The 24,077-nt window shown below is 59.9% G+C and overlaps 1 protein-coding gene across 1 annotated transcript; it reads left to right on the forward strand.

The window, feature by feature from the left end:
* The first annotated feature begins 214 nt into the window (after positions 1-214).
* Positions 215-21,244, forward strand: DBH (dopamine beta-hydroxylase). Its single transcript, XM_027104335.1, has 12 exons — positions 215-533; positions 2,748-2,894; positions 4,183-4,440; positions 5,309-5,485; positions 6,093-6,195; positions 9,968-10,134; positions 13,306-13,449; positions 13,911-13,949; positions 14,489-14,548; positions 18,482-18,609; positions 19,080-19,239; positions 20,249-21,244. Exons 1-12 carry the CDS (start codon positions 216-218, stop codon positions 20,378-20,380), a joined length of 1,833 nt encoding a protein of 610 aa, XP_026960136.1. The 5' UTR covers position 215; the 3' UTR covers positions 20,381-21,244.
* Positions 21,245-24,077: the final 2,833 nt, after the last annotated feature.

A 24,077-nucleotide genomic window follows, 5' to 3' on the forward strand; every position in this document is an offset into this window, starting at 1 on the left:
GCTTCAATTCCCACTGATGATGTCCATGTGTCATTAGTGCCAATTAGGAGAAGCAAGGGCAGCAAAGCGTTTGGCCTGGGGCCCGGCCTGGTGGGAGGGTCACTGGGACAATTGAATTCCCCACCAGACAAATGTGATTACCGGTGGAGCCCGGGCCCACCCCCTGCGGGGCCGAGACATAAATGGCCAGGTGGGGCGGCCAAGCTCACCCAGCCATGCAGGTCCCCAGCCCCAGCGTGCGCGAGGCGGCCTCCATGTACGGCACAGCGGTGGCCGTCTTCCTGGTCATCCTGGTGGCCGCACTGCAGGGCTCGGCACCCCCCGAGAGCCCCTTCCCCTACCGCATCCCCCTGGACCCCGAGGGGACCCTGGAGCTGTCGTGGAATGTCAGCTACGTGCAGGAGACTGTCCACTTCCAGCTCCTGGTGCGGGAGCTCAAGGCCGGCGTCCTGTTTGGGATGTCGGACCGTGGCGAGTTGGAGAACGCCGACCTGGTCGTGCTCTGGACCGACGGGGACAGTGCCCACTTTGGGGTGAGTCTTCCCTCCGCAGTGCTCCTGAACTTGCCTTTCCCTCTACACTCACCGTCCTTAACCTGGCAAAGGAAGTCTCCCTCCTGCCTCTCTGGTCACGTTTACTCTGAGCATCCCTTGTGTCCCAAGCTTGGGCATCTCGGGGATGCTGATGTGAGGACAAAATGGGAAATCGATGACTTCCACGGTCCCTGACTGCACGCCCCAAATAACAGAGCTCAGCGTGCCCAAGGAGCACAGCCGCACACGAAGGACACACTCGCCACATAAACACACGTCCTCCACCGCCCCTGCCCTCGGGAGGGCGGCCCCACGTACCCACCCGCATGAACAACGCCCAGAGGTCACACGCGGCCAAGCACGGTGGCTGGCCTGCCTGCCCACTGCCAAGGACGCGGTGCTGGCTCATGTGGGTAACCTGAGCAGGTGCAGACTCCCCGGCCCCCAACCCGGGCGTGGAACGAACCGTCCGTGGAGTTAAGCCAGGATGCTGAGGGCGTGCGCTTCCCTCCACGCCCGAAATTCACCCCCATTCTTGCCAGAAAGGGAGAAGGGGTGGGGGGAGGTTTCCTTTCAAAGGAGAGAGGTTTTGGGGGCCCTCGACAAGCTGAAGGGAGGCCCTCTGGGTTGGGGGAGCCTAGCCATCTTGCCCTGAGCCGCCACCCAACATTCTTCCACCCTGACCTCTCTGGGGACCAAACCCAACTCTCTCATGGAAACAGACGCAGGAGGGTTAAAACAGTTTTTAAGTCAGGAGGCACTTTATCTGTGAGCAGAGGGGCTCTTCCTTCAATTAAGTGTGGGAATCCAGCGGTGCTCCAAGCCGGGGTCAGGACAGGCCCCCGGCCTCGCGTTCCTCATCTGCAGAGTGGGTACAATCATCCCTCTCCACCTTCTCGCGATGTGTGAGTTCACACAAGCTGGTCTTTCTGGAAGCCGGTGGTGCTCTGTCCAACCCCTGCCACAACTCTGCAGGAAGGAAGGAGCTCCGCATACTTCCCAGGGGAGGGTAGGTGAGCCCGACCACCAGCCAGACGGGGTGGGGCCTCCTGGGCCCCGGGCTGTCCCACCTCTCCTCCACCAGGATGCTCAGTGGCTACGGGTCACGGCCAAGAAAGACCTGGGCAGCGCGTCCCGAGGAGCCGGCAAGCCCGGAAGCAGCTTCCCCGGCTGCCAGGAGAGCTGGGGTCACTCGGTCCTCCAGCACAGGCAGGATTAATTTGCACAACAAATTCCTATGCAAACAAATGTCAGACTTGTTTTTCCTCCTTTAGCAAATATGTTCAACAATTAATTCTAGACTTCCAGCCGAAGGCTCACGAGCTGGCTTTCTGCTTCTGTTTAAAACGAGTCCTTCTGCAGATCAGCAGCGCACCCCGGCACGAGCCCCACTGTGCTTTTCTCGAGGGAAAATGTGGCAAAACCTTTGGCAGGTTTCGTTTTTGCTCAAGGAAATGAGGAAAACATGCTTCAGCCCTGAATGCAGGGTTTAAGAAAATCCTAAGGCCAAGGACTGGTGGTCCCGTGTTGTTCCTGAACTGGAATAGCGGCCTGCTGGTCGGGGGCAGGGTTTCCCTCACAGCTTCCTTGCCAGGTGGACGGCTTTCCGGGCCCTGGCCTGGAGCCCCGGCGTGGCCGAGCCCTAGAGCCTGGTGCCAGGGAAACAGCTAGGGAGAGGGGAGGGCAGGGTTTGGCCAGAACCACCACCCTCGGACATCCTGGGGAAATGCAGCGGGTCCGTTTCCTCCTGGGCCTCGGTTTACCCTCTCCGGGCAAGGCTAAGACTAGGGCGAGGTGGGCAAGATGCTGGGGGGGGCGGCGTTTCAGGCGGGCTCACTCTCAGGGGAGTGCAAGTGCAGGGTGGGCAAACCCTCTCCGAGGTTCCGTGTGCTGTTAGGGTCCCTCCCTCCACAGACCAAAGGCGATTCTTTGTCTAAGGCTCCCGGGTCCCACCCAGAGGTCTGGGAACCTGCACGGCTAACCAGCCCCAGTGAGTCCTGGCTGGCGTTTGAGGCCGTGTGTCAAGGGCACAGAGGAAGAGAGTGGGGTTGGAGGTCAACTCCACTGTCTCAGGCAGACACCGGGTGTGGGCGTGACGCCCACCCCGGACAGAACCCCAGGAGCCCCAGGGCGAGGTGTGTCCAGGGGCTGCACCGCGGGCGGCCAACCCTGAACTCGGCCCCTTGTGCTCCAAGCCCGCCCTTGCCTCTACAGGACGCCTGGAGTGACCAGAAGGGGCAGATCCATCTGGACGCCCAGCAGGATTACCAGCTGCTGTGGGCACAGAGGACCCGGGAAGGCCTGTCCCTGCTGTTCAAGAGGCCCTTTGGCACCTGTGACCCCAAGGATTACCTCATCGAGGTGGGTGGCAGCCCGCTTGCCCAGGAGACCGTGGGCTGCGTGGAGCCCTCTCGCATACCAGGGCGGTATCCCTGGGCCGGCCGTGCACAGAGAGCATGGATTCCAGAGGCGGCTGGGTGGGGACAAGGCAGGTGGGGAGAAACCAGCTCTGCCATCGGCGTCTGATCCCTCGAGCAAGCAGCTCTTGGTTGACACGTAGCTGACGTGTTTCTAGATGTTGGTCTCACCCCGAAGCTTTCAGACAGGGACCTGAGTGGTCTTCCTCCTGACTAGTTCTCTCTTCCTGGTCCAGCATCTTCAGGAGAATTCTGGAAAGAGCCCAGGAGACTTGGTTTCCCAGACTGGCTCTGTGGCCAACGGACTGTGAGGCTCCGGGCAGGTCCCCTCCTCCTCTGGGCCTCAGTTTACCTGTCTGTAAAAGGGACTTAGATGATCTGTAAGGCTCGGCCTGCTCTGTCTAGGAATTCACAGCCGCAACAGATCTAAAAATCCTTAGGCTTCTCACGCTGCTCCTAGACCCTTAGGGAAAAACAAGCCAGTTCCCTCCTGAAGGCAAAATCCTCTCCACTTTCCAAGGCACCTTGACACCCAAAGTCTGTGTTATCTTTATGATGCGTCAGCGACATGGGCTGGCCCAGTGCTACACGAGGAAACTGAGGCCAGGCAGGGGAGGACTCGCCCAGGGACACACGGCAGAGAGGGGACAGAGCTGGAGCCAGAAGGAGTGCCCTTCCAGAAGGAGGTCTGAGTCCTTACCCTGCTGGCTCACCTTCCCCACGGACAAGGGCAAGGGCAGGCAGAGGACCCTCTCCCGGAACTTTGCATGGCGTCTGGTGCCAAGGTGTGCTCAGCTCAGAGCCTCCAGCCTGGGTGTGGGGAAGCCTCCTGCCTGGAGCTCTGAGACACCTGTGCAGAGAACAGCCCTGTCCCCAGTGACCCTGGGGGTGGTGGAGGGAACACATGTCCCAGGTGAGCCAGCCGGCCTGGTTCACAGCGACCCAGCAATGGTTGGTTGAATGGACGCTAAGCAAATGTAGATAGAAGGAATTTAGGGAGACAACATGTACTAATGGCTGGTGCAAACCGCGGGCTCTGGGGGCGGTCGGCCTTGGATTGAATCCCAGCCAGGTCCACACAGAGCCTCAAAGCTCCCCTCCTTCAGAGAGGTGAGAATCGGGCATGTCACCAGCCAGGCGAGGGTGGGTAGGGACGTGGCATCTCCCCGGTCACCAGGAGCCCAGCTCTGGGGGTGTGAGTGGATGAGTGCCGGGCCCTGTCTCGCCTGCAGGACGGCACCGTCCACCTGGTGTACGGCATCCTGGAGGAGCCGTTCCAGTCGCTGGAGGCCATCAACGTCTCCAGCCTGCAGACGGGGCTGCAGCGGGTGCAGCTGCTGAAGCCCAACATCTCCATCCCGGCCCTGCCCTCAGACGTGCGCACCATGGAGGTCCGCGCCCCCGACGTCCTGGTCCCTGGCCGGGAAACCACGTACTGGTGCCACATCACCGAGCTCCCCGACGGCTTCCCTCGGCACCACATCGTCATGGTACGTGGGCCCAGCCCTATCCCAGCTCTGCCTCCCACCTGGGGCCTCGGAGGTGTCCCGCCCTGGGGAGCTGTCCATGGTCCTGCTGGGACCAGTGACCTCTGTGGTGTGGACCCCAGGCAGGGTCTGAACTTTCTGCAGCCACAAGTGTGCTCTGCCCCGCCCCCCGTCACCCTGCTCACTCCCCACCCTCCCAGGGCTGCTGCACCCCAGCTTCCCAGCCTGGACCAAAGGCAACTGATGTATTGATTTTTGCATCTTATCTTGGGACTGGAACTGCTGTCTAGCTATTTATCTGTCCGTCAGGACACCCTCCTCCTTCATGAAATAACAGCTCAACTCAGAGCTCAATGGCTCTAAACACCTTCCTGGAGATATAACAGTAACGACAGTAGCTGTTGAATGTCCCTTCTTTGCCTGGCCCCAGGGGAAAGAGGAGGTGGTTTACTCCCTCCATCACCACAATACTATACACATAGTGCTAGATATTATCACTCTTATTTCCATTCGAGGACGTGCAGCCCAGAGAGGTAGTGTGAGTTCCCAAAGTCACACAGCAGGAGGTGGTGGGCCTGACTCAGTGCTGCACCTGCCCCCTAGGCTCAGCCTTGCCTCGGGCAGTCTCCGTGTGTCTGTGCAGCCACGTTCACACGAGGACGGCGGCCTTCCTGTCCCCCAGCCCCCTTATCGGGAGATGACTGGCTGGGTCCCCTTCCCTTTGCTCCTGAGCTCAACCCTCCCATTTTACAGAGGGGCACGCAGAGGCCCACGGAAGGGAGCTGCCGGGTGACAGCCCCACCCATGGGGGTGAGCAGGTGGGCGGGCGGGGTCCGCTGTCCCAGGTCCAGGGGGTGCTCTGCTCCCGCAGTACGAGCCCATCGTCACCGAGGGCAACGAGGCCCTGGTGCACCACATGGAGGTCTTCCAGTGCGCAGCCGAGTTCGAGAGCTTCCCCCACTTCAGCGGGCCCTGCGACTCCAAGATGAAGCCGGAGCGGCTCAACTACTGTCGCCACGTGCTGGCCGCCTGGGCCCTGGGCGCCAAGGTGCGTGCCCTTCCCAGCATCTCCCCAGGGGGCCCCCACTTATGCATGAGAGCCTCCAAGGAGTGAGGCCCCCAGGGCCACCCAGGCCCCGAATAACCCCGTCTCCCCACCACCTGTGCATCGTTGGAATCCCATGGCTCTTCTGAGCCACGAACGCCTTCTCCAGCCTCCGTTACTTTCCTGTAAAAATGCAGGAGCCCCACGACCTAACATTCCTCGTGGGCATCACTCTCATTTCCCCCATCAAGTTCCGCTGGACTTGGAGGGGTCTGTGCACAGGGTGGTCCCGGGGCTGGCCTCCCTGGGCTGTGTCCAGGGTCTTCCAGCAGCTTCCTCCACCGGCTCAGAGGAGGGGCTTGGGCGGTGGGCTCGCCTGGGGGCATGAGCTCTCCCCACTCCCTGACCCCGAGTCTAATAGGAACGTTGCATGGGCTGGTAATGAGCTGCCCATCAGGGGGAGAGTCCTAATCTGGCTGCCCCACCAACAGCACTCACTGCAGCTCAGGCTCCAGCACGTGGGTGGGTATGCCCTGACCGCCCCGGGACCCCTCTCTTGACACCCCAGTCTGTCTGCCTGGCCTGACCCTGCCCTCCCCGCTCCCTGCAGGCCTTTTACTACCCAGAGGAAGCCGGCCTTGCTTTCGGGGGCCCTGGGTCCTCCAGATTTCTCCGCCTGGAAGTCCACTACCACAACCCGCTGATGATAAAAGGTAGGGAGCTCCAAGGTGTGCTTCCAGCCTTACCGTCCTCCCCTCGGGAATGCTGGGCGTGGCCGTACCCAGTTAGGAAGGTAGCCGGGCTGGCGGGGCTTAGCACCGCATCCCTCTCCCCCCAGCTCTAGCCTCCTTGTCGTGTGGCCCACCGCGGCCTGCGTCCCTCTTGTCTCTTGTTCACTGCCCGTCTCCTGGGCCTGCGGTGGGCTCCCCAGGAAGAGTCTCATCGGCTGGCTCATCCGCACGGTGGGGGCCCAGCATCTTCACCCCTCCCCCTTCATAAACACAGCTGCCACCAACACCACGCTGTCCCAGGTACCACCTGGGAAAGGCAGGTAGAGGTTTCTTGTGTGCCTGTTTTGCAGCAGAGCAAATTAAGCCAGTGGTAAAGGGACGCCTCCAGGGCCATGAAGCGAGTAGGAATTTAGAGCCAGCAGGTCTGGTCTGACCCGGCTCCCTGGCCTCAGTGGTGCAGCCACGCTGTGGTCGAGGCCACACTTGAACCTGGCAAGCTTGGTCTGATTCCGAAGCTTTAAGGAATCATTTAGATGTCGGGTCCATCTGAGGAAACACAGCTCACCCCTCCTCCCACACCCTTTCCTCATTGGCACCCGACAGAGCAGAAGGCTAGCATCAGGTGTGCCAACCAACGGGGTCCCAGACCATGGAGGGAGGTCACAGGCCGGAGTGGTCGCATGTGCCGTCTCCCCTGAAAATCTAACTTCTGTGAGGCTGCTCAGACCAGGAGATGCCCCCCCAACCCTAACCTCCCCTCCCCAAAGGGGTGACTCTCCAGCACCCATGAGAGGTGGCTCTGCCGTCCCCAGAACAGGCTGGGCCAGGACAGGGCACATGGCAGGATGGCAGGATGCAGGCCACTCCAAAGCCAACACGATCCCTGCCTAGAACCCAGCCGCCAATGGTTTGACCATTGGGAGGCACGGCCCCAGGACTGTCCTCAGGGCAAGGGGAGTGCCTGGCTCACTGGGGGGCGTTTCTGGCTATGAACTTCCCTCCTGCTTCTCAAAACCTGTCACCACAGAGCAAACGCATGCCTGGAGTGTGAATGTGTCGATGGGATTTTATTTCCATGTGCTCTGTGTCAGGGCAGCAAACAGGTTCTGCTCACCGGGACTCCTCTGACTGACCCTCAGCTGCAGCTCTAGCTCCCTGCTGGAAAGGCAGCTGAAGGCCGTACTGGGATTGATTAGCGATGTCTGCCCTGGGCACTGGAGGGGTGGCTCTTGTTTGTTTCGCGCTGTTGAATTTATACTAGGCACACAGAAATCCACAAGACCCCCTCCTGGGAGATGCAGGATCATGTCTCATTCCCCAATTTACCACACCAGACCTTAGGTCCAGAAAGGTGCAAAGGCTTTTTAGGAGGGAGACACAAGCAAAGTGCAAGAAAGTATGAAAGGAAGGGTCCACACGGCCTGGGCGGCATCATGGCGGCTTGTGACCTGGGCCTCGGAGGTCAGGACCATTTTCACAGGGGAAGCTGACAGGTGCTTCATTCCAGATGGAGGGATAGGCTGTGCTGTTCACAGACACGGAGGTGGGAAAGGGAGACAGGGGGTCCAGCCTGGCTGCAATGCAGGGGATGGGAAAGCGAGGTGGGGGCAGAGAGCAGGGACTGCTGGATCATCCTGTGCCTGAAGGAGGAACCACCAGGGTCAGTCTTTAGGGTGATGCTGCCAGCTGATACTGTATCTGAAACGGAAACCATTTTCCTCTCTCTGTTTCACCGGCATCTCCTGCCATATATTGTCACATAGCCCTCTTCCTCTCACTCACTCTCTCTTTTTTTAAATGACATTTTTCATTTGTGTAAGTGAGGGGCAGAAATAGTCTGAGAGATTAGACATCAGCTCCCGGCCAGGTCCCAGCCTGTGTCTCCCTAGCTGCGTGACCCTGGGTGGGTGACCCCTACCCTTGCTTCCTGACCTCTCTCAGCTGTCCTGAGGCTGGGGAAGCTCGTGCATGTAACGCTCCCAGCTGGGTGCGGGCACCGGGCTGTGCTCAACCAATAGCACCAGCGACTTCTTCCTGGCTGCATCACTAATACTTTGTGCCGCCGCTGGAATTATCTGCAGCGCACACAGAGGCGTGTACGTCAGCTTGGGCCTTAGCATGACACGGGATTTATTGCTCATTTAAAGCCTGAAAGCAAATGGATTTTTGAAAACTCCTTAAGCGTCAGGGAAGTCTGTCTCTTGCTGATTATCTGCTTGTATTTATGGATCTTTTGCCAAATATAAGGAAGCTCCTGTCACTTTGCAAATCTGGAGATCGGTCTCTTTTCTCTAAATATCAAAATTCAACAATTATTTCACTATTTAATCCCCATCTGAATTTTAACCAATTGCATCTCGCTTTTTATTATTATCCTCTGATGTAATCAGCCCAGAGATACAGAGGCTGAGTCTGGACATTGCAGGAGGAGAACAGGGCAGGGAGGGAGGGAGGGAGGGAGGCAGAGGCAAGACGGTGTGTCCTCAGCTCTGCCTCAGAGCAGCTGAGCAGGGAGACAGCCCTGCCCCCAAAGGTGCCCTGGGCTGGGGTCCCAGCTCGGCCCCTTCCCAGCCCTGCGATCTTGAGCAGGGTCTTCAGCTCAGGTTCCGGGCCTCAGTTTCCCCGTCTGCCATCGCGGGAGGATGATTCTTCAGTTACACGGGCTCCCCCGCCCAGCTCCCAGCTCTCCTGCCCATTCCGAGGGGATGGGCCATGTCCAGCCCCTACTCCTCTCCCATGGGACTAGCCCCGACTTGCTCAGGGCCTCGCTGACCGACTCCTGGCAGGGAAAGGATTACTCGAGACCTGTGGGTGCGGCATCCCCAGACCTCCATCCGTCAGCTTCGTATGATCACTGGGAGGCTGCCCAGGGAGCCGTGGACTCTCCAATTTGCCGACTACAAGAAGACCTGGCAGGTGTGGCTGGAACATGATGGGCAGAAGCACCAAATTCTTCTTTGGAAGCGGTCCTTGACTTTGAGCCCAGAGAGGGACAGCAACTTGCCTGAGAGCACACAGCACACTGTTGAGCAGATGGGACCCAGGACGGTGTGTGAGCCGGGGGGGCTGCACCCTTAGCGCTGACCCTGCTCCAGGGGTCCACGCTCCTGCTTAGGTTTCTCCTGCGATGTCCTCCCAGCATACGCAGCCCCTGGGTCAACCCTGCAGGACAGGAATCAAAGGAGGAAGGAGGGAGAGAGGCCACAAGAAGGATGTGCCTTAGATGCTTCTTGCTGACTTCACCACACAGACTCACGCTCACCTGCCCGATGGGGCCGAGGCTCCTCTGTGAGAGCGGCCACGCCCTGCTCTCTGCCCAAACCTCACCGACAGGTGTCCTGCTGGTCAGTTCCAGCTCAGAGCCCTTTGAACCAGCAGGAAGAACATCAAAGCACTTCCCAAGCCCTCCGAGGTGTTGGCGAGCTTCCTAAATGCACCGCAGGCACCTCACCCGACCCGGTTCAACAGCACGGTTTTGGGTTTTCTTTCGTTGCCTTAATCAAGTCTTTCCAAAGCATTCACCTCGTTTCCGCGGAAACAATGGCTCTTGCCTTGCACGTGGGAATTGCACAGGTGAATTGGTCCTTGTAACCATGGCGTTCCTCTGGGGTAAACAGGTGTGGGAACAAATGCAGCAGGTGGGAGCGGGTGTGGGTGACTGGTGCCTCCTGGTTGAGGGTGGCTAGGGGGGTCCGTGTGCCAGGCGGGGCGAAGGGCGAGGGGCCCCGCTCACCTCCGTCCCTCCTCCTCCCAGGCCGGCGCGACTCCTCGGGCATCCGCCTGTACTACACGGCCACGCTGAGGCCCTTCGACGCGGGCATCATGGAGCTGGGCCTGGTGTACACGCCTGTGATGGCCATCCCCCCGCAGGAGACGGGCTTCGTCCTCACCGGCTACTGCACGGACAAGTGCACCCAGCTGGTGAGTGGGCCGGACATGGGGCTGGGCCTGGCACTGCCCTGCTTGCCCTGCTGAGGCCCCGAGGGTGGGGGCCGAGGTCGGCGGCTTGTGGCTTTGCTTTCCCCCCCCAGGCGGCCCCCCCAGCCCCCCCCCCCCCCCCACCTCCTCTGGACGCCAAGGAGCCGTCCCGCCGGCCGGCGTGCGTCTGCACCTTCCTCTCCAGTAATAACTGGCTCCCGCTTAGTCCAAACCTGAACCAGTGTTTAAAATACATGCTCGTCCTATGAACGAGATAGACAACACATTCACCATGAGAAGCGCAGGCAGTGCAGCTAACACCCCTGGGTCCCGGCAGCCTCTCCCCCTCCCCGAGGTAGCCAGTTGCTGGATCTCTGGTGCCCCTTCGGACTTTTCCCCTACCTGTTTCTACAAGCCCTTACATGCGGCATGTTTAAAAACAAACTGAAGAGTGAACGTTTGTCTGTGACGCCCTTTAACCGACGCACAGCACAGATTCAGTGGGAACTTCACTGGCGCCGGACCAGGTGAGGCCAGCGAGGTGCCTGGGGCTCAGGACACAAGGGAGCCCTGACGGCCAGGGCTGCTGTGCGAGGGCAGGTGTGGCACAGGTAACGCTTAGACTCGGGGGCAGGTGGAGGGACCGAGCTTCGGGAGGAGCGGAAGTGACTCCCCAAATTCTGGGCCCTCGGTTCTCCCTGGCCTCCCCCAGTCCCGGCCTGTGCTGAACTGTCCCCTCGTCACCAGTATCCAGGCTGCTGTCAACTTTCCACTGACAGGAAGAAGCCCTCAGGGAAATTCTGTGCCCGCGGGAAATGTGTATCAGGTGTATTCTAGAGGTGGAATTGCCGCGCACAGGGATGTGAGCTTTCATTTGAATAAATCTGGCAAAAAGCCCCCCAGAAAGCCCGTTCTGGGGCTTCCTCCCCCCACAGTACCAGAGGGTGCCTGGTGCCCCAGACTTCCTGACCCACCATATTATCAGTGCTTCAAATATTTTCTCAGTCACTTGGGAGAAGAACATCACTGTCGCTCAGTTTGAACGTCCCCATTTGTAGAAGCTGAGGGCGTTTGCACCTGTTTCTTGGCCATTTGCCCCCCTTTCTGCGAATATCTGTTCATAACGTTGTCCAGTGTTTCTAGTGGGTTGTCTGTCTTACTACTGGTAGAAACCAATAGTAAAAGAAACCAGAAGTTCCTTATATGGTGGGTGTTAACGGCATGGTCTGTTGGGAACACTGCAAACACTCTCTCCCGTGTGGTACCTTTGCTTCTCACGATGACCTGCAAGGTGAGTGTTAGCGTCCCCACTTCACAGACGGGAAGACTGAGGCTTGCCGGGGCCACAGTGCCTCCAGTTGCAGAGTGAGGAGTCAAACACGGGTCTCTCTGACTTCACGCAGCAGCCTGCCTTGTGATGCGGTTTATATGCGGATCTGTCTTCCCAGTGAATGGATTCCCTGGGATTTGTTCTTCCCGGGGGGCTCCCTGAGCCTCCAAGTCTTAGGCAAGCAAAGGGCCCTCGAACTGAAGGGACAGAGCTGTCAGACTGCACTGGCCTCGTCTGCATCCACGGTGGGTCAGCTCTTATCTGAGACCAGGGGGGACAGACCGTAACCACAGCAGCATCTGACACTTTCCCGTGTCCCCAGAACGTGGTGACACCTTGCCGTGTGAAAGTCTCTGTGGCCTGAGCCTGGAGCTGGGGCTGCAGACTCACCGGCATAGAGGGGCCCCAGGCCGAGTGACTGACCTTTGCCAGGGGTACACGGGTCATGTTGACCTGCTGACCTTGAGAATATGCCTGTCACCGGCCTGGGAATCAGACCTGCCTTCTCTCACCAGAGTCTCTAAATACTTTACAGCCCCAAATAAAAATAACTCCGTTTTCTTGTTCCCCTTTAAATGGTACATTCTTTGTGAAAATCGCATTTCTGTGGACTCTCATGGAAGGGCCTCCGGCAGAGTGGGGGATCTCATCTCCGTTAGCAGACCTCCGAGGGGCGTGATTTCTGCAGTCGGAAGTCTGGCCTGGTCTAGGTATCCTCACCCAAGACCAGCCAAGAAGAAGCACAGTGTTTTGGACCACAGGCCCCAGGACGGCAATCCCCCTGCACCTGTCACACACCCACGGCTCTGGGCCAGTGGTCGGCCTCTGGGGACCAGACGGGAGAAACCCAGGGCCCCATTGGTCAGCAGGTGCTCCCAGGCCTGGCCCCAATGGTCACAAATGTGGCCACAAGGTTTCCCAGTCCTCATAATGACGAGGGCAGGGGACAGTAGCTGGAGGAGAACAAGATAGAAGCACAAACGTGAAATCGGGTGACGTGCGGAAGTGCAGCAGCCTGGGGTCGCTCAGTGACGGGGCGAGGGCACCAGGACCTCCCGGAGCAGCCGATGGGGTGGACGAACATGGCGGTGTGTTGTCAGGGAGATGACCACGTCGAGTAGAAAACGCTGGACGTGTGTAATCCGTTTTAGGAAACGTTCTAAGTCAAGTGAATGTTAACGCAAGAGAAACATCTGGAAAATGGCCGTCTGCCCTGGGGGTGACGTGAGGGCTGGCCTGTTTCCTCCGTGCTGCCCGCCTGCAGCTTCACGGTCACACCACGGCTGTAGCACCAGGTGACGGTGACGGCAGGGAACAGCGGCCTGGCTCTCACGCAAATGAAGGGAGGTCGTGCCGAGGGCAGCTGGGGACCTGCCAGTGCTGGAGGCTGGCAGAGGCTGGACAGGACGGCTGGCACTGCTGTCCCACGTCATCCGCCGGACGTGAGGACCCTAGAGTCTGTGGAATAGAGGCAGAACGAACCGACCAGCCTTCGGGGGCTCAAGAGAGGACCCAAAGGGAAGCCGTCGGCAGCCGGACGAGCCTCAGGCTTCTCTCCAGTTGCGGCGCGCGGGCTTAGCTGCCCCGAGGCACGTGGGATATTAGTCCCCCAACCAGAGATCGAACCTGCGTCCCCTGCCTTGGAAGGCAGGTTCTGAACCACTGGACCGCCAGGGACGTCCCTCTACTGAGTTTTCTGATGGGGGGTTTCACCGATCCGGGAGAAGGAAGGGCCTGGGTGATGCAAACGGTCCAGGGAAGTACTCACATGGCCGTTCTGTGGCCCTGGGGGTGCAGACAACCACGTGGCCAGGCCCTGACGCCCCCCCCCCCCATCCCCGCAGGCTCTGCCTCCTTCCGGAATCCACATCTTCGCCTCTCAACTCCACACGCACCTGACGGGCAGGAAGGTGGTCACGGTGCTGGCCCGGGACGGCCGCGAGAAGGAGATTGTGAACAGAGACAACCACTACAGCCCTCACTTCCAGGTAGGGCCCACCACCCCACACCCCTTCCCCGCCCCGCCCCACCCTGCTGGCCCGCGCAGGGCATGGCTGTGGGCTGTCCAACCCTCTCTCTCCCGACGGCTATAGAAACGTCCCCATTCCGGGGCTCCCTCTCCTGGGCCAGCCCAGACACCCGAGGAGCACACACAGCCAGCCGGTTCCTCTTGCGGATTTCATCTGGGGGAGGGACTCCAGTGGGGGACCCTGGCGTGTGGCCGACTGCGGGATTCGGGGGACCCTGGCAGCTTGATGGTAACATCCATCTTAGATGACCACCTTCTTGTCCTAATCTGTTCCTGACCAGAGGCCAAACTTAGCCAGTCCTGGCTTCCCACAGAGGAATCGGGGGGGCTGTGTCTGCAGTACTCTGAAGTCTCCCCCTCCCCCCGCTCTGCCCCTCCCCCTCTCTGCCCCTCCCCTCCCCCCAACTCTGCCCACCCCAGGAGATCCGCATGTTGAAGAAGGTCGTGTCCGTCCACCCGGTGAGTGCCCGGTTAGGGACGGGGGGCCAGGAGTGCCAGGAGTGCCGGCCCCAGCGGGGAGGGACAGGAAGCAATGGGGGAGGGCAGAGGCTGGGGAAGGCCTTCCAGAGCCAGGTCCATGCAGGACAGGGGCTGGGGCTGCCCCACCGTGAGACTCACCAGGACTGCACGGAGGGGCCGCAGAGGGGCCGGGACCAGACTGCACGTGGGGTGACAGGCATCCTCCCGCCTGATCAGCTGACCGCAGACCCGAGGGCTTTAGGGAGAGATGAGGGCATGGGGGTCACCGTGGGTCCCTCCAGCCCCAGGCAACCACCAGCCGGCTCTGTCCCATGTAGGAGGGGCCCCAGAGGCCGACGAGTAATCACCCCCTGGGGACACTCAGAGAGGGACCCTCATGTGTGGGTACCCTGGGCCCACTGCTGGGCTCCTCAGTAGTGGATTGACTACCGCAGTCAGGCACCAGGTGGGACGGGCCCAGAGCACCTGGTACCCGACACGGGCCGGTGCTGACGGGCCTTTGTCGGCTTGGTTCTCAGGGAGACGTGCTCATCACCTCCTGCACATACAACACGGGAGACAGGAAGCTGGCCACCGTGGTAAGTCACCTGGCTTCTTGCCATCTGCTGCAGAGCACGTGGACAAGTCTTATTTCCTCTAGACCAGAGGGCAGGGCTGCCCCTCCTTCATTCGTTCAGTCAACCAGTGGCTCTCAGGGTGTGGTCCCTGTACCAGCAACGTCAGCGTCCCCTGGGACCTTGGTAAAAGAAACCGATGGTGAACTCATCGGTTCCTCCCCAGACCTATCGAGCTGGAGCTGGAATTTGGGTGGTGACACCGCGACCCGTGGTTTAACGAGCTCTCCGGGTTATTCTGATGGCTGCCCTAGGTAGAGCGCTACGGCAATAAATTTCAACACTAGAGCCGGTGCTGGGGAGCGGCCACAGCCGTGAGGTTGCTCCCCGCCCCCAAGGAGACAGGCCTGCCACCAGCGACAAGCAGAGTTGGGATAAAACTAAAGACGCGGTGGAAGTGTTGGGAGCAGGGCCAAGAGAGGCGATTGTCAGACAGAGACCAAGGAGGGGGAGAGGCTGGGAGGGCCAGGCAGAGGGGAGGCGGGCAGGCAGGCAGAGGACAAAGGTCATTCTCACACCTTTGGTAACAAACCTGTAGCCACTTTTCTAACACACTGTTAATCAGCAAAAATAAAGGGGCTACAGAGACGTTCATTGTTACGCTGTCCCCTTTTGGGCTTCATGCTAAGACAATCCCATGTAAAGGTAGTCGACTCTGCTCCGGAGGGATGGGGCACGGGTTCACCTGGGCTGGGCTGTGGGCAGCCCAGGAGGAGGACCTGTCCAGGGCTAGGTGTGCAGGCGGCACCAACAGAGAGGTGGTCACGTGACGAATCCAACAGCTGGGGCACCTCTGAGAACAAAGGGCAACCCTGTTAACAGTCATGCCGGGTCAACAGGCACAGAGCAAGACCGCCCGAGCGCGCTGACCCCTTGCTGACAGAGTCTCTGACTGTCTCGATAGTCAGCGTAGGTCCCAGGAATCACCCCGGGAATCACGGGGTTCCGAGTGCACCACACCTGGTGTTGCGTCCCAGCCTGCGCGGTCCCCTCCCTTCCCCAGGAACTCTGGTCTGCACCCGCGACTGCTCTGTCTTTTCATTCAGCTGACGTTCCTTGAACGTCTACTCTCTGTCCCATTTAGTTTCCTTTAAGACAGCTTTATTGAGATATAATTCACATGCTGTACAATTCACCCACTTCAAGTGTGCGATTCAATGACATTTAGAATATTTGCTACGTGCAACCGTCACCGCAGTCAATTTTAGAACATTTCCTGCCCCCAAAAGGAAGCCCAAATCCTTCAGCCCCATACCCTCAGCCCCAAGCAATAACTGATCTACTTTCTGTCTCTGTGGGTTTACCAATTCTGGACTTTCAGATCCACGGAATGATATAATCTGTGCCCTTTTGTGACGGGCTTTTTTCACTCAGCATCGTGTTTTCAAGCTTCATCCAAGCCGTGGTGTGAGTCGGTGCCTCACTCCTCTTTCTGGCTGAATAAGACTCCATCGTGTGGATGGACCACAGTTGTTTGCCATTCACGCGTGGATGGACACTGGGGTGTTTCCACCTCTTATTTAGGGTTCACACCAGTCTCCAAGGTAGGAATCCTCGTCTCTGTTTTCATGGGTGAGAAACTGAGGCTCAGAGAGGGGAGACACTTGCTGAAAGTCACACACCTGACAACTAGGGCTGAAGAGGCATTTAGCCCCGGGCCGTGTGCCTGTAAATTTCCTGCCTCGTGACCCCTCCCTCCGTCTGGATTTAAGGTGACAACTGCTCTGGGTCTATGGTCACAAACTTGGTGGCGGGGGCAGGAGAGCTTTGCAGGCACACATCCCTGCCCTAAACCCCAGCACCTTCTTCTTTTTTTTTTTTTTTTTTGGTGGTACGCGGGCCTCTCACTGTTGTGGCCTCTCCCGTTGCGGAGCACAGGCTCCAGATGCGCGGGCTCAGCGGCCATGGCTCACGGGCCCAGCCGCTATGCGGCATGTGGGATCTTCCCGGACCAGGGCACGAACCTGTGTCCCCCGCATCGGCAGGCGGACTCTCAACCACTGCGCCACCAGGAAAGCCCGCTAGCACCTTCTTTATGAGACTGCAAGGGGGGGCTCAGCACATCACACAGCTGCTAACGTGGAGCGCCTCCTAACCCTAACCCTTCTCCACGCGGAGGACTTGCTGTAATGACTCAGCCTGTCTGTGCGTAGGAACGCTTGAAGCTTGGCCAGGACCCTCTGAGGCAGCTGTCCCAGGAAACAGTGAGATGGAGCAACTGGGGGCACCCAGCTGGCAGGGAGCAGGGCTGGTCCAGGCGCCAACACTGCACGTGCTGCCTCTCGGTAGGGAGTCTATGAGCTGAACAACGCCCCAGGCAGGACCGCAGCATCTCCTACTCTGTGGGCGAGGCCACTGGGGCTGAGGGTGGGAGATGTCAGGCACCTGCTTGGCATCCAGCCGGTGAACGGTGAAGGGGAGCCCCCCAGGCCAAGCCCTGCTCCGTGCTGCTTCTGCGAGGGCCATGCTCCCTGCCCCACCCGACCTCATCCGGGAGAAATGGTGTCACGTCCAGGGATGTTGTGGCCACGTGAGTGTTCCTGAGGGCTTCAGGCCACCGCCCCGCACCCTCCTCGGAGAGGTGGCCCCGTCACCAGGCGGGATGACAGCGGAGGGCAGCAGGGCCTTCCCACACTCTGACAGCCCCGGGCCTGAAATGTGATTTCCATCCCAGGGTGGAGACAAAGGGAGGGCTTCCTGAGCACAGCCCGCAGAGGGTCGGGACTCTCTCTTTTGATGTCTGAGACAAGCAGTAGTAGGAGGTACAGGAATCTGTGGAATTCCAGGAGGGAGGTTATCTTCGTGATCTGAAGCCAGGACAGGACGGCCCAGAGGCCTTGGGAAATGGGGGGTCAGAACCAGGGAACAATACAGGTGAAACCCTCCCCCGAGGTGCCGCTCAGGAGCGGGGCCGCGGCTCCTGGGGAATTTCCTTTTTAAACAGTCATCCTTGAGCAGAGCTGCCCGGGCTCCCCGTCCACTGCCTGGCGTGAGCCCTCAGCTGGGCTTTTTACGGCGCTTTTGTTCTGCCATAAAGAAGCAGATGCCTTTCTCCCCTCAAACTTTCCCACCAGCCAAATAACCCCCCACCCAGGCCCACTCCATTTTTCACAAAGAGCTGGGAGCCCGGGCAAGGCAAAGGTGGGCCGGGGCCATGCACCCAAACCTGCCCCTGCCCTGCTGGGGTCTGAGCCGCTGCCAGGCGGACCTCTGCTCCCTCCAGCCTGGCCCCTCTGCTGCCAGGTTCCTCCTCTTCCTGGGTCTGGGCTCCACGTTCAGCGGCTCTGAGAGCAGGGACCTGGCCAGGGGCTTAAAGCTGGTGGCACTCTGCTCCCTCTCAGGATGACAAAGCCACAGGTTTCCCTGGGTGGCTTGTGACAGCCTCTAGTCACCGGCGCCTCTTCTGCAGCCCCTGCTCCTCCCAGAGCTGAGTTCTGGAAATGACGGGTGGCCATGCGGGGTCTTCTGTGAGGGGAGGCCTCCCCTGCTGTCCCCAGTCCCCAGGCTCACACCGCAGACTGAGGGGACAGCTCCCCAGCCAAGGTCGGGAGCCTGCATCCACTCAGGGCTTGCCCTTTACCCTCCCTGGGACTCAGTTTCTGCATCCATAAAATGGGTACACTAATACCCCTCTCGGGTGCCTCCGTTGTAGTTTGATTCCTAACAACACTTACCACCTCCCGAGACGAGCGTACTGGCTGACTTGTTTGCTATTGGTCTCACCTGCAAAGGCTGGGAATCCCAAGAGGGCAGGGACTTTGCTCGCTCAGAACATGGTGTGGCACCGCGTGGTGAGGGAACGAATGAATGCACGAATGCAGTGAATATATGAGATGTCGAGCGGCAGCGTCCCGGAGTAAAGCGCCGCTGCTGACGGGCGTCATCTCCGTCCCGCAGGGGGGCTTCGGGATCCTGGAGGAGATGTGCGTCAACTACGTGCACTACTACCCCCTGACGCAGCTGGAGCTCTGCAAGAGTGCCGTGGACCCCGGCTTCCTGCAGAAGTATTTCCACCTTGTGAACAGGTGATGGCTCCAGGGGAGCACGTCTGCTGTGCCTCCCATCCCTGGGCATGGCAGGGGAACCCCAACCCAGAACCCCCCAGGCCCTGTTAGGCAGCTGGGCGAAAGCGAGGAATCCAGGAGGAGGGGGAGCACAAATGTGGCAACCATGTCTCCACTCCCCCTTGAGGTGTCTGTGGCAGGCATCACTAATCGATCTCTGCACTTGTTTCCTAGTGAGTCTGGACTTGGCCTGAGAAGCCCCCTCCACCCAGCCTTGGAGCAGCCATTCCCTACTAATCCAAGCTGGCAGAAGAGATGAACCTATTAGCCATTGCCAGCAGGGAGTCAGGGCCAAGGCAGTATGTTAGGAGGCTGGTGGCCTGAGAGCTACTCTGGGGACCCCACCCATCTACAGGGAGGCGTCACTTGCCCTGCTGGGCTCCCCTCCCCTCTGCCATACCCTACTCTGGGCTGTTTCTTCCCCCAACAAGGTTCAACAGCGAGGAAGTCTGCACCTGCCCTCAAGCCTCTGTCCCTGAGCAGTTTGCCTCTGTGCCCTGGAACTCCTTCAACCGCCAAGTGCTCAAGGCTCTGTACAGCTTTGCCCCCATCTCCATGCACTGCAACAAGTCCTCAGCTGTCCGCTTCCAGGTATGCCTGCCCTGTGTGTGTGTGTGTGTGTGTGTGTGTGTGTGTGTGTGTGTGTGTGTGTGTGTGTGTGTCAGGGGCATGCCAGCCGCCGCCCTTGGGAACACCGTAGCCCCTTCCCAACCCCCAGCAGCAAGTTCTGCGGCTGCCCACCCCTTAGTGCCCCAGGCCCCTCAGAGGACCCCGGCGTGGGTGACAGGGCTCCACCCCAAGGAGCTGGCGAGACGCACTCATACAAAACAGTTGAGTAATCTGGTGGTGACAGACAGGCCCAGACAGACAGCTGACGGTCTGCAGAGGGAGAAACCGACAGCCACCCCAGAAGGGCGCTACCCGCTCTCTGATGCCGTCACATCACGGGACTAATCTTGGTGGTATGAGCAGGCCGCCAGCAAACTCCCCCGGAGTCTAAAAATAAAGTGCTTAGGGAGGGGCAGGTGAGAAACCATACAGTCTGAAGCTGCAGGCTGGTTTCTCTCCTTATCTGAGACCCGCTGGGATTCAAAGGCATCTCATGTGTTCCCCGGGCCAGCGCCTGTCTGAGGCCAAGGCTGGTCCTGAGTTAGGCGTGGAGGGCTCTGCAGCCTGCAAGTCTGGAAGGCAGGTTTTCTGGAGGCATTTGGGAGCTGGATTAATTGCTATAAATCAAACATTCCCAGCACCAAGGGCGGGCCTCATAACGGCGCGTCAGAGAGTCGTTTAGGGCAGACGTCTGATGCGGTTAAAATGTGCCCTTTGATGCAGCCTTGTCATGGGACGGGGGGTGGGGATCGCTAAAAACTCAGCCTGTGCCTAGGGCTTCTGACTGCTTCTCTGAAGGAAGTGAGGGGCGGCCAAGGAGGCAGATGGGGGCCTAGGATGACTTCCAGGTGAGGACCCCCAAGTAGCAATGGGGGGTTGGTTTGGGACAAGGTGAGTTTAAGGGAAAGAGGTCATTGGGAAAAGGGCCTGGGGAGGTGGCCTCCGCTTCACCCCTCCAGCCTCAGTTTATCTCCTGGTCCCTTCCTTGCAGGGTGAGTGGAATCTGCAGCCCCTTCCCGAGATCATCTCCAAGCTGGAAGAGCCCACCCGCCACTGCCCAGCCAGCCGGGGTCAGAGCCCCGCCGGCCCCACCATGGTCAGCATCGGCGGGGGCAAAGGTTGAGCGGGTGTGGTCTCCTCGCTCCCCCCTCCACGCCGTCCCTGTGGGCTCACGCCGGCTCTGCGCACCCCCGTACTCTACGAAGACCCCTATGGAGCAGCTCTGTGTGCCCAGGATGAGGGGCTGGACCAAGCCACTGCCTGAGACTAGGGTCCATTCCAGCATTCTCCCCCGGGGGAGCCCCTGCATGGCTGAGAGGGTCCCGTGACAGCTCCCTGTTGACCCGCCGAGGACTGGGTGGACCGAGACCCTCGCGCACCCTTTTGACGCAGCGTAAGGGTAACCTCCCTCGGAGGTCTAGAGTCCAGTGCCCTGAAAGCCCTGCCGTCTCTCTGGGAGGGGCCAGCCTCCTGGCACACGAGCCATGCCTGGCCGCCATCACCCGAGCTGGCCCCGCGTCCCCGGCCCCGGCTGATGGCGCTCTGTGTGGGCATGTGACAGGTGAGAGTGCTGCTTCAACGTGTCCCTGCAGACTGGCTCACGTGTCGCAGTGGGCGTCTTCCCAGCTGACAGAGACAGGACAAGCCATTTAGCTAGTTAGAGACTTGCCTGGGGAAACTGCTCCATTGCAGGGTAAACAGATATTTTCGCCCACCTAAAGGGAAAGCCTAACAGCACCTCTCACCACCACCGAAAGATGCGACAGCAGAGATCCAGACAAGGATCTGGGCGCCGGCTCCTTGGGAAGCGGAATTAATAGCCCGGGTCGCTTCTCTCTGCGGTGGGACAGGCAGCTGATGGAGCAAGCGGGCCCTGGAATCAGACCGGCGTGAGAAGTCCAGCCCCACCTCCCTGACCCTTAGTCTCCTCATCTGTAAAACGGGGCCAGCGCCGTGCGGGTTACTGAGACAATAAAACTCGTGCACAGGGCGGCACCCAGCGACGGCTAGTACAGGGTGGTGCTGCCTGGCCAGGCACCCTGTCCCGGGCGGAGCAGAACACGCCTCACGCTTCCTGGGTCAGTCTTCACGTTCCTCCCTCTTTCTTCGCTGCCTCTGTTGAAGGCCAAGTTCAGCTCTTGGGTGGTTTCTGCCAGGAGTGACAGATTCAACTCTGTCCAGCCAGTTCAGCAAAATTCTGTACAGCCTCTAGGGGAGAGAGAGGGTGATGGATGGCCTCCAAGTCCCCCCCAGCCCCGCCTTACACCCCAACAGCCGTCCGCTAAGCGCTGCCTCTCCTCCTGCCAGACACTTCATTACAGACGGGACGAACGGGCCCAGGCGCCCTGCACTGCATCACATAAATCATGGCTTCCTGCGCCGTAAGTCACAGGCCGTGATGGCTGTGAAACGCCAGGCCTGACAGAGGCTGCAGGGCGGCCAGCCCTCTGTCATCTTTAGAGCCCGGGACGACAGCGGGGAGAGAGGCCCCTCCCCTCAGGGCGCAGCCCTTGGGAGGGCAGCTGGAGCTCGCCCAGCCTCCGGCCCTGGTCTTCTGGCCCAAAAAGACCCCTTCCCTCGGATCATGCCCACCTGGCAGCCCAGACAGGGGTCCCAGTCAGCCCAGAGCTGTGGCAGAGGGTTCGAGGTTGACCCCCGGGCCTCACACCCACCAAGCCCCTCCTGGCCGCCATTGCTTTGTTCCACACTTGTGGCACCCCAGCCTCACCAAGGAGGGAGCTGAGGTTCACAGAGGAGAAGCCCCTCCTCACCCGGGGCCCCTGGGGGATTAGTGGAGATCAGGAATCACACCCAGTTCCAGAACCTTCCGCCACCCACACCGACACCGTCTCCCCTTCACTCACTGTCGCTCGCAGGCTGGTCACTCTTTTCCTCGTAGGCAGCCTGCGCTTCTCCCCCTATCCCGCCCAGATTATCGCACCCGTGTCACTGATAAGAGTACATACCTGGTTCTGTGCTAACCCTCCCACGAACCCACGACGGACTGTTTCTGCTCCCACGGACAGATGGGGAAACTCAGAGATCTAAAGCTAGGTGCTGAGGTCACCCAGAGTGAGCACAGGGCCAGGAAGTGACCCCGGGCCTGTGTGACCGCAAAGCCTGGGCTTGCAACCTCCATTTCCTTGCTTAGGACCCAGGCACTGTCCCGGGGCCTCGTGGGGACTAAGCAATGACAGCTGGGGCAAGTGTTCACTACCTGAAAATAGCCGGTCAGGGCGAGGCACTACCTTGGCCAGGTCCCTTTGAGCACTGTCCAGGATCCCCCATCTTCTGAAGGACTGGGGCGGTGGAAAGAGGGCGGTGAGGGTCCCGCAGCCTGGGTTCCCAACCCTCCCTCTGCTGTGTGGCCCTGGCCAATTTACTTTCCTTCTCTGGGCCTCCATCTTCCCATCTGCCCATGGAGAAGGTTCCCCAGCCTCCTGGGGGCAAGAGCTGCTCGGGTGACATGCCCAGAGTCCCGGGCTGAGGTGCGCCCATGCATGCTCAGTGTTGAGAAGGCCTGGGGCTGGGTGGTGGGGGCCGTCCCCAGGCTGCAGGCTCCCACGGGAGCAGGTGTGCCTGCCTGAGCCGGTCCCGGGAGGCTCCAGGGCTATATCGCCCGGTGGCCATTAAGCTCACGTGGCTGTTTAAGCTTAATTTTAAATGAATTAAAATGATATAAAACATTTGGGTTCTCAGTCACACCGGCCACACTTCAAACACTCGATAGCCACGTGTGGCCATGGCTACTGTAGGCGCAGCCCAGGTATAGAGCATTTCCATCAACGTGGAAAGCTCCACCGGGCTGCGCTGCACCACGGCCGGGTCCCAGACAGCACCAGCTTAGCTGAGCTGCCTGGGCTGGGAGCCACGTGCATCCTCACATCCCAGCAACCCTCTTGACGGGCCCGGCTCCGGACAGAGCAGCTGGACCACCGCAGGGGTGCAGGAATTGTCCACGGAGGCATTTGGGGCAGGACCAGTCTCCCAGGCTAAGGGTGGTCCCTCCTGCTTCGGAAGGTCCAGCCCCTTAGCCCCAGTGCAAAGCATTAGCAGCTTCCTGCATTATGACCACTGACAGGCCTCCAAAAGCCCAGTGGGGATGCTTCGATTCCCCCAACCGTCCCTGGCCCCCAGCCACCCATTCTGTGGTGCAGATGGAGAAACAGAGCCCCGGGGCTCCTGGGGGCTCCTACTGTCCTCTGCTCCATTGCAGCGAAAAACAAAGCTTCTCGTTATTGCAAAGAACCCCCGTTTCGTCCCCCTCCGACCCTTCCAAAATGCCCTGGAAACCACGCAGGGTCTCCCGGGGGCATGCACGGCTCTATTTTCTCCCGTCTGTCCAGCGCCCCCACCCTCACCCACCCTCAAGCATACACTCCACATTTCCCTGCATTTTCAAGAGGTTCTTGGGTGGAAGGCAGCCCACTGTGTCCCACGAATCCCAGGCCAGAAACTTCTGTGTTTGTGGCAGGTTCCTAATAAGGACTTGGGGAGCCTTCAGTGGGAGATTCTAGACTAGACCCCAGGAAGCCCTCCCCCTGTGCTGACATCATGGCCCAGGAGGCCTTCCTTTGCCTCTGTGTGGGGACCCTCGCCCTCTGTCCCCTCCCCGGTCAGAAACCAAAGCTTTGCCCTGGGCTTCCATCCTGCCCCTTCCTCCTCTGGAGGTGAGAGGAGGGGTGGGGGGGGCAGGAGGGGGGAGGCGAGAGGAGACAGTTATTTAGGGTCCACGGAGGCAGTTCCTAGGAGATGCCTGGAGACCTCACGGGAGAGGGGAGGGGCGGCCCAGGCGGAGCCCCGTGTGGGCGGCCGAGGGA

The sequence above is a fragment of the Aethalodelphis obliquidens genome, unplaced genomic scaffold (assembly GCF_003676395.1).
Source record: "Aethalodelphis obliquidens isolate GAN/ISIS:26980383/991018 unplaced genomic scaffold, ASM367639v1 scaffold7, whole genome shotgun sequence".
Classification (NCBI taxonomy): domain Eukaryota; kingdom Metazoa; phylum Chordata; class Mammalia; order Artiodactyla; family Delphinidae; genus Aethalodelphis; species Aethalodelphis obliquidens.